General features: G+C 45.6%; 2 protein-coding genes across 2 annotated transcripts in view; both read right to left on the minus strand.

Moving 5' to 3' along the window:
* The window catches only part of IFNGR2 (interferon gamma receptor 2), a 58,404-nt gene extending 58,120 nt beyond the window's left edge, over positions 1 to 284 (minus strand). The window contains exon 1 of the mRNA XM_082247957.1: positions 130 to 284. Within this exon, the coding sequence (XP_082104083.1) occupies positions 130 to 199 (70 nt within the window). The 5' untranslated portion in view covers positions 200 to 284. The remainder of the gene's footprint in view (positions 1 to 129) is intronic.
* A 69-nt stretch (positions 285 to 353) lies between these two features.
* LOC309547965 (interferon alpha/beta receptor 1-like) overlaps positions 354 to 13,844 on the minus strand; it is a gene marked incomplete at its 3' end in the record, with an annotated part of 139,077 nt that continues 125,586 nt past the window's right edge. Inside the window, exon 11 of the mRNA XM_082247958.1 lies at positions 354 to 532. Coding sequence (XP_082104084.1) covers positions 354 to 532 — 179 coding nt within the window. The remainder of the gene's footprint in view (positions 533 to 13,844) is intronic.

Genomic DNA, 13,844 nt, shown 5'->3' on the forward strand with positions numbered 1-13,844 from the left:
ATCACCAGTATACACCCTCAGGATCACCAGTATACAGCCTCAGGATCACCAGTATACAGCCTCAGGATCACCAGTATACAGCCTCAGGGGTACTGGTATGTACTGGTATACACTGGGTTCAGCACTCACCAGGCTCGGTGTTGGAGGAGAGGACAGCCGGTAGAAGGGTAATGATGAGGAGGAGGAGTGCAGGCTGCATGTCTGCCCGGAGCTCCGAGGATCCGATGGGGGGAATCGGTGGTGGGGCGGAGGAGGAGGATGGGGTGACCGGGGACAAGGCCGGGGTGAAGCGGAGAAGCTCCGGGACCACTGAGGGGATAATCCGACCTCTTCCTGCTCGCCGAGCTCCTCCTTTACTGGAAGGCAGCCAGGGATTTCCCATCCACTTCTCCTGGTGACTCATCATCGCCTCTCCTCTTCCTGGAGGGAGCTGCTGCTGCACCACCTCTTCTCTGACGTCTGATAGAGGTGTCTGCACACATCTGATATGGAATACACAGCACATTATTTATTCCACACTTCACCACAATGTCTATAGAAACACGCCGGATTTACTAATATACTTTATTCCATAAAGAGGAATTCATAAATAATAACAAACACCCATCACAGTTGTGCAGATCAGTTATGTACATCATATTACTGTATATACAATACAATATGTATACTATTATAATAAAAAGTGTTTCCTAACGTTTAATACAACAACATTGTTTCTTATTTGCAAACAAATTGTGTACATTACAAATATGAAACATTGTATTACAAACTAGAAAACATACAATTTCTGGGGAAATTGTGTGAAGTGTTCTTGGCATGTGTGTGTGGTGTGTGCATGGGAGGTGTGTGGTTTGTGTGTGTGGGAGGTGTGTGGTGTTTTGGGGTGTGTGTGTGGGAGGTGTGTGTGCGGTGTGTGCGTGGGAGGTGTGTGTGTTGTGTGGTTTGTGTGTGGTGTGTGCGTGGGAGGTGTGTGGTGTTTTGGTGTGTGTGTGTGGGGGGGGGGGGGGGGGGTGTGTGGTGTTGTGTGGTTTGTGGGTGGTGTTTTGCGGTGTGTGCGTGGGAGGTGTGTGGTGTGTGTGCGGTGTGTGCGTGGGAGGTGTGTGGTGTTGTGTGGTGTGTGTGTGGTGTGTGATATTTTGTGAACCAGTCTGCGAAACGTTCCACAAAGTAATTGCACTAGAGATGGCCATGCGGTTCGTCCGACAGTCGGTTCGCAGTAAACTTCGCTCGTTCGCTGTTCGCCGAACATGCGAACATATGGCGATATTCGCGACCGCCATATTCTTTTACATTGTGAAGAACTTTGACCCAAGACACATCCATCAGGTGGTACAGGACAGCCAATTGAGACATTTCAGCACATGGACACACCTCCTACCTTATAAATAGACCTGACCTGGCTGCCATTTTACATTCTGCCTTTTGTCAGTGTAGGGAGAGGTTTGCTGTGTGGAGCAGGGACAGATTGTCAGTGACACAAATCGCTAGCTAATAGGTCCACAAAAGTCCTTTAAAGCAGTGGTCCTCAACCCTGGCCTACAGGGCCCACTAACAGGCCAGATTTTTAAGATAACTGAAATACATCCCAGGTGATATAATTTGCTGCTCAGTGATTGCAGTACTCTAGTCTGCATCTCCCCAAGGTAATACCTAAAATCTGGCCTGTTAGTGGGCCCTGTAGGCCAGGGTTGAGGACCACTGCTTTAAAGGACTGGTATAGGTGTACTATTGTTTGGTGTTCAGTATATAGGGGTGTAATACACTTATAATCTACAGTGCCTTGCGAAAGTATTCGCCCCCCCCTGAACTTTGTGACCTTTTGCCACATTTCAGGCTTCAAACATAAAGATATAAAACTGTAATTTTTTGTGAAGAATTAACAAGTGGGACACAATCATGAAGTGGAACGAAATTTATTGGATATTTCAAACTTTGTTAACAAATAAAAAACTGATAAATTGTGCGTGCAAAATTATTCAGCCCCTTTACTTTCAGTGCAGCAAACTCTCTCCAGAAGTTCAGTGAGGATCTCTGAATGATCCAATGTTGACCTAAATGACTAATGATGATAAAAGAATCCACCTGTGTGTAATCAAATTTCCGTATAAATGCACCTGCACTGTGATAGTCTCAGAGGTCCATTTAAAGCGCAGAGAGCATCATGAAGAACAAGGAACACACCAGGCAGGTCCGAGATACTGTTGTGGAGAAGTTTAAAGCCGGATTTGGATACAAAAAGATTTCCCAAGCTTTAAACATCCCAAGGAGCACTGTGCAAGCGATAATATTGAAATGGAAGGAGTATTAGACCCAGTGGCGGCTGGTGCTCAAAATTTTTGGGGGGGCGCAAAAAGAAAAATGTAATAGGTATTGCTTCGCGCCAAAAAACGCAGTAAAAAAATTGCGTGACTTTGAAGCTGTGCACCCTTCAATGCAATGAACACTGTGCTGTGCCCCCTTCAATGCAATGAACACTGTGCTGTGCCCCCACAATGCAGAGTTCAGCGTGCGTGCCCCTTTCAATTCAGAGTGCCACAGCATTGTCCCCAATCACTGCAGAGCGCCACAGCATTGTCCCCAATGATTGCAGAGTGCCCACAGCATTGTCCCCCAATGATTGCAGAGTGCCACAGCATTGTACCCCAATGATTGCAGAGTGCCACAGAATTGTACCCCAATGATTGCAGAGTGCCCACAGCATTATACCCCAATAAATGCAGAGTGCCCACAGCATTGTACCCCAATGATTGCAGAGTGCCCACAGCATTGTACCCCAATGATTGCAGAGTGCCACAGAATTGTACCCCAATGATTACAGAGTGCCACAGAATTGTACCCCAATGATTGCAGAGTGCTACAGAATTGTACCCCAATGATTGCAGAGTGCCACAGCATTGTACCCCAATGATTGCAGAGTGCCCACAGCATTGTACCCCAATAAATGCAGAGTGCCCACAGCATTGTACCCCAATGATTGCAGAGTGCCCACAGCATTGTACCCCAATAAATGCAGAGTGCCCACAGCATTGTACCCCAATAAATGCAGAGCGCCACAGCATTGTACCCCAATAAATACAGAGCGCCTCAGCATTGTACCCCAATAAATGCAGAGTGCCACAGAATTGTACCCCAATGATTGCAGAGTGCCACAGAATTGTACCCCAATGATTGCAGAGAGCCACAGCATTGTACCCCAATGATTGTAGAGCGCCACAGCATTGTACCCCAATAAATGCAGAGTGCCCACAGCATTGTACCCCAATGATTGCAGAGTGCCACAGCATTGTATCCCAGTAAATGCAGAGCGCCACAGCATTGTACCCCAATAAATGCAGAGTGCCCACAGCATTGTCCCCCAATAAATGCAGAGTGCCCACAGCATTGTCCCCCAATCAATGCAGAGTGCCCACAGCATTGTACCCCAATAAATGCAGAGTGCCCACAGCATTGTCCCCTAATAAATGCAGAGTGCCCACAGCATTGTCCCCCAATCAATGCAGAGTGCCCACAGCATTGTACCCCAATAAATGCAGAGTGCCACAGCAATGTACCCCAATAAATGCAGAGTGCCACAGAATTGTACCCCAATGATTGCAGAGTGCCACAGAATTGTACCCCAATGATTGCAGAGAGCCACAGCATTGTACCCCAATGATTGCAGAGCGCCACAGCATTGTACCCCAATAAATGCAGAGTGCCCACAGCATTGTACCCCAATGATTGCAGAGTGCCACAGCATTGTATCCCAATAAATGCAGAGCGCCACAGCATTGTACCCCAATAAATGCAGAGTGCCCACAGCATTGTACCCCAATAAATGCAGAGTGCCCACAGCATTGTCCCCCAATAAATGCAGAGTGCCCACAGCATTGTCCCCCAATCAATGCAGAGTGCCCACAGCATTGTACCCCAATAAATGCAGATTGCCCACAGCATTGTCCCCCAATAAATGCAGAGTGCCCACAGCATTGTCCCCCAATCAATGCAGAGTGCCCACAGCATTGTACCCCAATAAATGCAGAGTGCCACAGCAATGTACCCCAATAAATGCACAGTGCCACAGCAATGTACCCCAATAAATGCAGAGTGCCCACAGCATTGTCCCCCAATCAATGCAGAGTGCAGCGTGCGTGCTCCCTTCAATTTAATGCACTTACCTGGCGGCGGCGGCGGCGGGTTCTTCCCTCCTCGATCCAGTCCGTCCTCTCTGCGGCGGCGGCGGCAGGAAGGAGAGCGGCTTCTCCCTCGTCCTCCGAGCAGCGGTGACGGTGAGTGACTGACTCACGCACCGGCACCGCCCCTATTGTGACGTCAGGGATTGGATGTCCTGGATGATGATTGGTCCAGGCTGGAGACTGGACCAATCACAGCCAGGATATCCGAAAGTGGGGGTGTCCAATCGCAAGGACTTGCGATCGGGTTACGCCCCCAGAAGGCTGCCGATCGGCGCCTCTTCTGGGACGTAACCCCCCCCCCCCCAGCCACCACTTCCATTACAAAGGCCGGCGAACCCAATTTTTTTTTGTAAAACTTTATTTGTTCGCTTTGTCATTTTTTTTTTCTTTTTTTAGGGCAAGGGGGGCGGTGCCCTGGCGCCCGCTATGCACGGGCCGCCACTGATCAGACCACTGCAAATCTACGAAGACCTGGCCGTCCCTCTAAACTTTCAGCTCATACAAGGAGAAGACTGATCAGAGATGCAGCCAAGAGCCCCATGATCACTCTGGATGAACTGCAGAGATCTACAGCTGAGGTGGGAGACTCTGTCCATAGGACAACAATCAGTCGTATACTGCACAAATCTGGCCTTTATGGAAGAGTGGCAAGAAGAAAGCCATTTCTTAAAGATATCCATAAAAAGTGTCATTTAAAGTTTGCCACAAGCCACCTGGGAGACACACCAAACATGTGGAAGAAGGTGCTGTGGTCAGATGAAACCAAAATCGAACTTTTTTGGCAACAATGCAAAACGTTATGTTTGGCGTAAAAGCAACACAGCTCATCACCCTGAACACACCATCCCCACTGTCAAACATGGTGGTGGCAGCATCATGGTTTGGGCCTGCTTTTCTTCAGCAGGGACAGGGAAGATGGTTAAAATTGATGGGAAGATGGATGGAGCCAAATACAGGACCATTCTGGACGAAAACCATGATGAAGTCTGCAAAAGACCTGAGACTGGGATGGAGATTTGTCTTCCAACAAAACAATGATCCAAAACATAAAGCAAAATCTACAATGGAATGGAATTCACAAATGAACATATCCAGGTGTTAGAATGGCCAAGTCAAAGTCTAGACCTGAATCCAAACAAGAATCTGTGGAAAGAACTGAAAACTGCTGTTCACAAACGCTCTATCCAACCTCACTGAGCTCGAGCTGTTTTGCAAGGAGAAATGGGCAAAAATTTCAGTCTTTCCATGTGCAAAACTGATAGAGACATACCCCAAGCGACTAACAGCTGTAATCGCAGCAAAAGGTGGCGCTACAAAGTATTAACTTAAGGGGGCTGAATAATTTTGCATGCCCAATTTTTCAGTTTTTTATTTGTTAACAAAGTTTGAAATATCCAATAAATTTCGTTCCACTTCATGATTGTGTCCCACTTGTTGATTCTTCACAAAAAATTACAGTTTTATATCTTTATGTTCTAAGCTTGAAATGTGGCAAAAGGTCGAAAAGTTCAAGGGGGCCGAATACTTTCGCAAGGCACTGTACTTTCTAATATAGAAAGCATATTATAGTGGATTTGTATTGTGCAGCATTATGACTGGTGAGCGGTTCTGCAGCGATACTGCTTATAACTGGTGTGATAGACCAGTCGCCCCCCAAAAATGACAGATTGAAGCGGGGTATTATATATACTTTCATAATAGTGTATTTGGGTACATCAGAATTTTTTTTTTTCTGTTTTGCTCCGTTCCCTCTGCTACACACAGTGACTAACGTTACTGGAAAAAAGTATTATAACTGGTGTGATATACCAATGGCCCCTCAAAACAACAGATTGAAGCGGGGTGTTATATAACAATATACTTTCATAATAGTGTATTTGGGTACTGCAGAAATTTTGCCTGTTCTTTGCTGTCAGGTGCATCACCTGTCGGCTAATTTTTGGGGCCTGTAATGGCCGACACTTACTTCTGTATCCTGTGAATGCCTAATGTACCACCAGCCACAGAATACAAAGTTCATTGCTGTCAGGTGCACCGCCTGTCGGCTAATTTTTGGGGCCTGTAATGGCCGACACTTATTTATCTTGTGAATGCATAATGTACCTCCAGCCACAGAATACAAAGTTCTTTGCTGTCAGGTGTTCAACTGTTGGCTAATTTTTGGGGCCTGTAATGGCCGACACTTACTTCTGAATAAAAAGTTATTTGCTCTCAGGTGCACTGCCTGTCGGCTATTTTTTGTGGCCTGTAATTGCCGACACTTATTTATCCTGTGAATGTCTAATGTACCTCCAGTCACAGAATGCAAAGTTCTTTGCTGTCAGGTGAACCGCCTGTCGGCTAATTTTTGGGGCCTGTAATGGCCGACACTTACTTCTGTATCCTGTGAATGCCTAATGTACCTCCAGCCACAAAATACAAAGTTCTTTGCTGTCAGGTGCACCGCCTGTCGGCTAATTTTTGGGGCCTGTAATGGCCCACACTTATTTATCCTGTGAATGCCTAATGTACCTCCAACCACAGAATACAAAGTTCTTTGCTGTCAGGTGCACCGCATGTCAGCTAATTTTTTGGGCCTGTAATGGCTGACACTTACTTCTGTATCCTGCGAATGCCTAATGTACCTCCAGCCACAGAATACAAAGTTCTTTGCTGTCAGGTGCACCGCATGTCGGCTAATTTTTGGGGCCTGTAATGGCCGACACTTACTTCTGTATCCTGTGAATGCCTAATGTACCACCAGCCACAGAATACAAAGTTCTTTGCTGTCAGGTGCACCGCCTGTCGGCTAATTTTTGTGGCCTGTAGTGGCCGACACTTATTTATCCTGTGAATGTCTAATGTACCTCCAGCCACAGAATAAAAAGTTCTTTGCTGTCAAGTGCACCGCCTGTCGGCTAAGTTTTGGGGCCTGTAATGGCCGACGCTTACTTCTGTATCCTGTGAATGCCTAATGTACCTCCAGCCACAGAATACAAAGTTCTTTGCTGTCAGGTGCACCGCCTGTCGGCTAATTTTTGGGGCCTGTAATGGCCGACACTTATTTATCCTGTGAATGCCTAATGTACCTCCAGCCACAGAATACAAAGTTCTTTGCTGTCAGGTGCACCGCATGTCGGCTAATTTTTGGGGCCTGTAATGGCCGACACTTATTTATCCTGTGAATGCCTAATGTACCTCCTGCCACAGAATACAAAGTTCTTTGCTGTCAGGTGAAGGCCTGTTGGCTAATTTTTGGGGCCTGTACTGTCCGACACTCTATCCTGTGAATGCAAAATTTTTCAGACTGGATTTGAAAATCAATGGGTCTGTAAACGTTCCGCCAAATTGTGGAACGGATGCGGACCCATTTTACAGATGTGTGAATGGACCCTATGTATTAGATATGTATTTACCGGCTGCTGTCAGTTCTGGCTGATTTAGGCCGAGCTATTACACTAAAACCGAGCAATATTACAAAAAACAAAATACACGTTATAACTGTATAAACGATTTATACAACTTATAAAAAAAAAAAAACTTTTTATGGCAACTCCAATAGCAGGATCATCTCCTGCACCCCCTTCATAGCCTGGCATTGCCTCTCCTCCATGGCCTTCATGCGCTCCTGAATTGACGAAATTTCGCAGATAAAAAAAGAATGCTTGTTGATCGAAGATTTGCTTAATACTTCTGGTATGTCAGTGTCCATGTTGTGGGACTATGTGTGCACAGCTAGTAAGTATTTTGTTGCTGCAAATATGACCTGGAGGTTTTTCATGCTCGTCTGCCATTTAAATGAATGGGACCCGCAGTGAACCTGAGGTTCGCGAACATTTGAGCGAGTTCGCGCAATCACGTTCGCAAACCGTCCCATCAGATGTTAGTCTGCAGGATCCTGTCCCGTGCACTCACCATAATCTGTTCACAGCACACCTGAGCGTTTTTCAGTTCGTAAATCGCTCATCACTAAAGTCTCAAAACGCCCAACAAGCAAAATCCTGATTTCAATGGCCCCTGTTCACACCTGAGCATTTTGTCCCCTGGAGCAAAACGCCTGAAGCTCAAAAAAGTACATGAGGTTCTTTTTTGGCAGATTACAAGCGTTTTTGTTAGCTGTCAATGCATGCCTCCAAACACCTGCAAAAAACGCCTGAAAACGATACGCAGCGTGTGAATGAAGCTAGGATCTAATGCAAGAAAAATTATCAATGCACATTTTTTAACCACTTCCCGACCACCCGCTGCCTATTTACTCCGGCAGGGTAGCTTTCCTGCGCAAACCGTCGTAGGTCGCGCACGGGAAGCTAGGGGGCGAGCGCGCGCCTCCGGCGGCACGCTCCCGCCCCCATTTGGCAGCGGGGAAGCCGATGCATGGGTCAGGTGGCTCCAATTGCCTCCTGACACCCGCGATCGCTCTGCGCTGAGAGAGAAGAACGGTCAACTGTTGTAAACACAGCTGACCATTCTTCTCTCTGAAATGATCACAGAGCTCATGTGATCCTTCTGTTTAGGATCACATGTCTCTATGGTAATTTCACAAGCCATGCCCCCCCACCTTTATAATCACTCCCCTAGGCTCACATTTAACTCATTGATCACCCACAGGGTTAACCCCTTCCCTGCCTGTGTCATTATTACAGTAACAGTGCATATTTTTAGCACTGATTACTGTAGTAATGTCACTGGTCCCCCCAAAAGTATCAAAAATGTCAGTTAGGGGTCCGATCTGTCCGCTGCAATGTCGCAGTCCTGCAAAAAATCACAGATCACCGCCATTACTATTGAAAAAAGAAAAAAAAACAATAAAAATGACACAAATCTTTCCCGTAGTTAGTAGTTAACTATTACGCAAACCAATCAAAATATGCCTATTGCGATTTTTTTGCCAAAAAAATGTAGCAGAAAACAAATTGGCCTAGAAATGTTAAAAAATTTTGATTTTTAATTTTATTTTTTAGAATGTCATATAGCAGAATGTGAAAAATATTGTTTTTTTTTTTTTTTTTCTAAATTGTCGATCTTTTTTTGTTTATAGGGCAAGAATAAAAAGCGCAGAGGTGATCAAATACCACCAAAAGAAAAAAAGGACATCAATTTTATTTGGGTACAGCATCGTGCAATTGTCCGTTAAAGTGACACAGTGCTGAATCGCAAAATAGGGCCTGGTCATTAAGCGGGCAAATCCTTCCGGTCTTGAAGTGGTTAATATGTATTTATTTTTAAAAAAGCAAAATGTGCCTTTAGTACTGGATGACATTTCAGCGATCACAGAGATTGCATGTAATTCGGAGCGCACTGCTCCTAAAATCACATGCGATGTCTGTGCAGTGCAAATTCAGCCATACAGTTTGTATGGCTGAATTCGCACCGCAATCGCACCTAACTCGCACAGGACCCTTTTTTTGGTCCGCAGCAGAATCGGATCGCATGGTGGTTCACACTAATGTGATCCGATTCTGTGCAAACTTTCAGATCGCACTGCAATATGCGATCTGATCTGGGGGTGTCGTTAACTTTTAATTGACACCCCAGCATATTGCATATGGCAGTGTGAACTGCCAAGGGTGCAGATGCGATGCGGGAACACCCTGTATATTCGCTGCGTTCCCGCATCGCACAAATGTGAACCGGCACTTAGGCTTATTTGACACTGTGCCTGCTTACCTGAGTTTATATACAGATAGTGGTACATCTCTCCTGGACGCTGTCCACTTTATTTTTCCTAAATGCACAAAACCATGTTATGAAAACGTTGCTAAACGCAGTGTGTGAACGGGGCCATAGGGATGCATTGTCTGCATTTAGCTGCGGTAAATAAGTTCCGCTTTCCGCAGCTAAAAGCTGAATTCTAACCGTGAACCTGTGAAAAGGGGCCTTAGGCTCCATTCACACCCGTGCGTATCATTTTCAGGCATTTCTTTGGGCGTTTTTTTGCAGGTGTTTGGAGGCAGGCATTGACATCTAACAAAAACACCTGTAATCTGCCAAAAAAGAAGCTTTTTTTTAGCTTCAGGCGTTTTGCTACAGCAGACAAAACGCTCAGATGTGAACAGGGGCCATTGAAGAGAATGGGATTTTGCTTGTTGGGCATTTTGAGACTTCAGAGATGAGTGTTTTACTAGCTAAAAAAAATGCTCAGGTGTGAACAGGGCCTTAAAGCGGAGTTCCACCCATTTTTAATAGGTTGGATTACATAGATGTTTGTAACCCCCTTTAAAACGACTTTTACCAATGGAAACTTTTTTTTTTTTTGCTAGTAAATACCTTAATTTCTGCTTTATTCCTCCTCTCCTCCCTTCTGGGTCCGATCGGCGATGATGTCATTCCGCGATTCACAGTGTGTGCTGGGATGTATTCCATGCCAGAAATCTTGCAGTATTACCCAGTAGCTGAGCTGTACTGTGTGTATTCAGGCCGCTCTCTGCTCTGCCTCCTCTCAGTGAGTTGTACTGTATGCATTGTATTCAGGCCGTTCTCTGCCCCGCCTCCTCTCAGTGAGCGAGGACTGAAAGCATTATATCCTCACTGAGCTCACTGAGAGGAGGCGGGGCAGAGCACGTCCTGAATACAATGCATACAGTACAACTCACTGAGAGGAGGCGGGGCAGAGCACGTCCTGAATACAATGCATACAGTACAACTCACTGAGAGGAGGCGGAGGTGGGGCAGAGCACGTCCTGAATACAATGCATACAGTACAACTCACTGAGAGGAGGCGGGGCGGAGGCGGGGCAGGTCACGGCCTGAATACACACAGTACAGCTCAGCTCCTGGGTAATACTGCAAGATTTCTGGAATGGAATACATCCCAGCACACACTGCTAATCGCCGAATGACGTCATCGCCGATCGGACCCGGAAGTGAGGAAAGGAGGACTAAAGCAGAAATTAAGGTATTTACTAGCAAAAAAAAAAAAAAAAAAAGTTTACATTGGTAAAAGTCATTTTAAAGGGGATTACATAGATCTAAAGTTACGAAAATGGGTGGAACTCCACTTTAAACTCAGCATAGTTAGGTATACAGGCATTTCTTTTTCTTTACTGATCTAAATGCAGCCCACTGTTTTCAATGTGTCTGTACACACAGGGATATAAACATGTGCTGCATATAGACTTGAAGAAATAAAAATACACAAATCTGCATCGCCAGTCAGTATTTTATGCACGTAAGCATCCAAATACCTTTGTATGTGCATTAAATGTTAATTTGAAGAGGTTAGAACTGCACTCTGGGATATAGAATTTATTTTATTCATGTATGCACACATTTTGTATGGGAATACTGATGTTTAGGCATCAGTACCATGTAAGTCCCCTTAATACTTTTGCTGCCAGAGTTGTTTTTGTATTTTTTTTTTTTTAACACGTTTAAAAAATCAACTTGGGCTGGAAGATTGAATAAAACCCCCCAAACATTATATATTTTCTGGAAGCAGACACCTTAGAGAATAATACCAGTGCAATAACAGTGCTTGTGCTGTGTTATTTGGCCCCTTCTATCACCTGAAATACCTGGCTGATCCTGCCTGGTTCTACCCTTCCCCCTATAAACTGACCACAGTTTATCATGGCTGCTGAGCCCTGACACTGTGGTCAGTTTACGTGTCTCCGTCATCCGCAGCTCTCCTCTGTCCTCCTCTCCCCTCTCCCTCCTTGCCTGTCAGCTAGTAACAGTACCTGCTCCTCCCCTCCTGCTGCAAAAACTACCTAAGTCTCCATTCACATATATAGGCGTTTCGGATCGCGAGCAGCATTGCCGCGATTCTGCCCATCACCATCCCGAACCATTGCAAGTCATGGGATGTCCATGTGATTCCCGTGACTTGCAATGGCACCCCAAACGCGGCATGATTTTGCCACGATTGTCGCCCCAAGGAATCGCAGTAAAGTCTCGCAAACAGAATAGCGGGACGCCTGTCACCCAAAAGAAGTTCTTGTACTTCTTTTAGGCAACAGGTGTCCCGCGATTATGTTTGCACGATTTTACCGCGAATCGTCAGGCAAAATCGCTGCAAAATCGCGCCACATTTGGGGTGCCAATGCAAGTCACGGGAATCGCACGGGCATTTGGGATCGCGGGCAGAATCGCGGCAATTCTGCACGCGTTCCAAAATGTCCTATATGTGAATGGAGCCTTAAAATTTTCATACAATCCTCTGTGTTTGATTAAGTAAGGAGCCCAGTGTGTGTGCGCTTTATAAATAAAATGTTGTTCTATACCTTATTTCAGAGCGCCGCTCGGCGTTCATGTGACTGGCCACCTTTCTCCACCTCTCCTCCCGACTGACATCAGCGGGGGATTCTCGGCCCCTCCCCCTGCAGCTGTCAGATCGAGAGAGGAGAGAGGCGGCTGGTCACGTGAGCGCCGAACGGCGCTCTAAAATAAGATGTAGAATGGCATTTTATTTATAAAGCACACACACTGGGCTCCTTACTTTATCAAACACAGAGGATTGTGTGAAGAGCGCAGAGTGGCATAACAACCACTTCAATTTTAAAGCAGAGTTCCACCTTCAAAAATAACTTTTCCCCATCAGCTTGCTCTAAATTACGTGAAAAAGAATTGGATAATTAACATTTTTTTTTTGATTCACTTACCTTGTTTTTAAAGAAAATATACTTACCTTCCTTCCTCTTCCTCCCTCTGCGGACACGGCTGCCGCCGTCACTTCCTGCTAGCATTGACTCCTGGGAGATGAACATTATCGCTCCCAGGAGTCAATGCGCCTGCACCGGTGTCCCTCGTCACTTCCGGGGCAAGCGCGTCATTCCCTGCTAAACAGCTTCTGGGCATGCCCAGAATCTGTGCAGGGATGATGCAGCTGCCCCGGAAGTGACGTGCAGGGCATTCTGGGACTCCGACGTCACCGAAGAGGACACCGAAGAGGACGCTCCGGCTTCAGCTGCCCAAACCTGAGATGGCAGCGCTGGACAAGACATTTTCAAGGTAAGTATTTCTTCTAAAAGGTAAGTGAATCGGGACAGTTCAGAGCCTATCATTGCAGAAATGCACTAGCCCTGACTGTCCGGGGGGTATTTTTGTCTAAAAAAAATTTTTCAGGCTGGAACTCCGCTTTAAGGCACATAAATCCTATATATTTCAAATTTTATGGTCAAATATAAAAGATGATTTTGTAGATTCCAAACATGTCAGGCCTTAAAAATTCATGCATCCATGAAACAGTGAATAACCAGTACTCTCTGTACTATACTTTCTGTAGGCAACAATTTAAAAGCCCCTACAGCTCATCAGCTTAGAATTAACTATGAACAATGGGCCTAGAATTCTTGTTCTCACTCACAGCAATATGTAATGTGTAGCGCAAACAATGTTTTTATGCTTTTATGCCCCGATACGGGCATGCACGGGGGCATATCGTGTTTTTTTTTCCCCCCAAAACTTTTTTTTCATCATATAAGGGACAAAAATGAGGTTTTACATGTTGCTTCCAGGTCATTAACAGGAAGGGGAGATTAGCAAACAGAGGTTAAAGCCCCGTACACACGCATCGATTATTGGCCGGGAATTTTCGGCCAACGTCCAAACTGCCGATTTTTGGCTTGTTAGTATGATGCTTCCGACAACAGACTCTGACTTTTCGGCCGAAAAAAAGTTTGGTGTGCAGGCTATAAAATTTTTGTTGGCAATCAACACAACGGCCGATTTTCCGTCAGTCAGTACAGATTT

This window comes from Pelophylax lessonae (assembly GCF_965119305.1).
Source record: "Pelophylax lessonae genome assembly, chromosome: 2".
NCBI classification, from domain to species: Eukaryota; Metazoa; Chordata; class Amphibia; order Anura; family Ranidae; genus Pelophylax; species Pelophylax lessonae.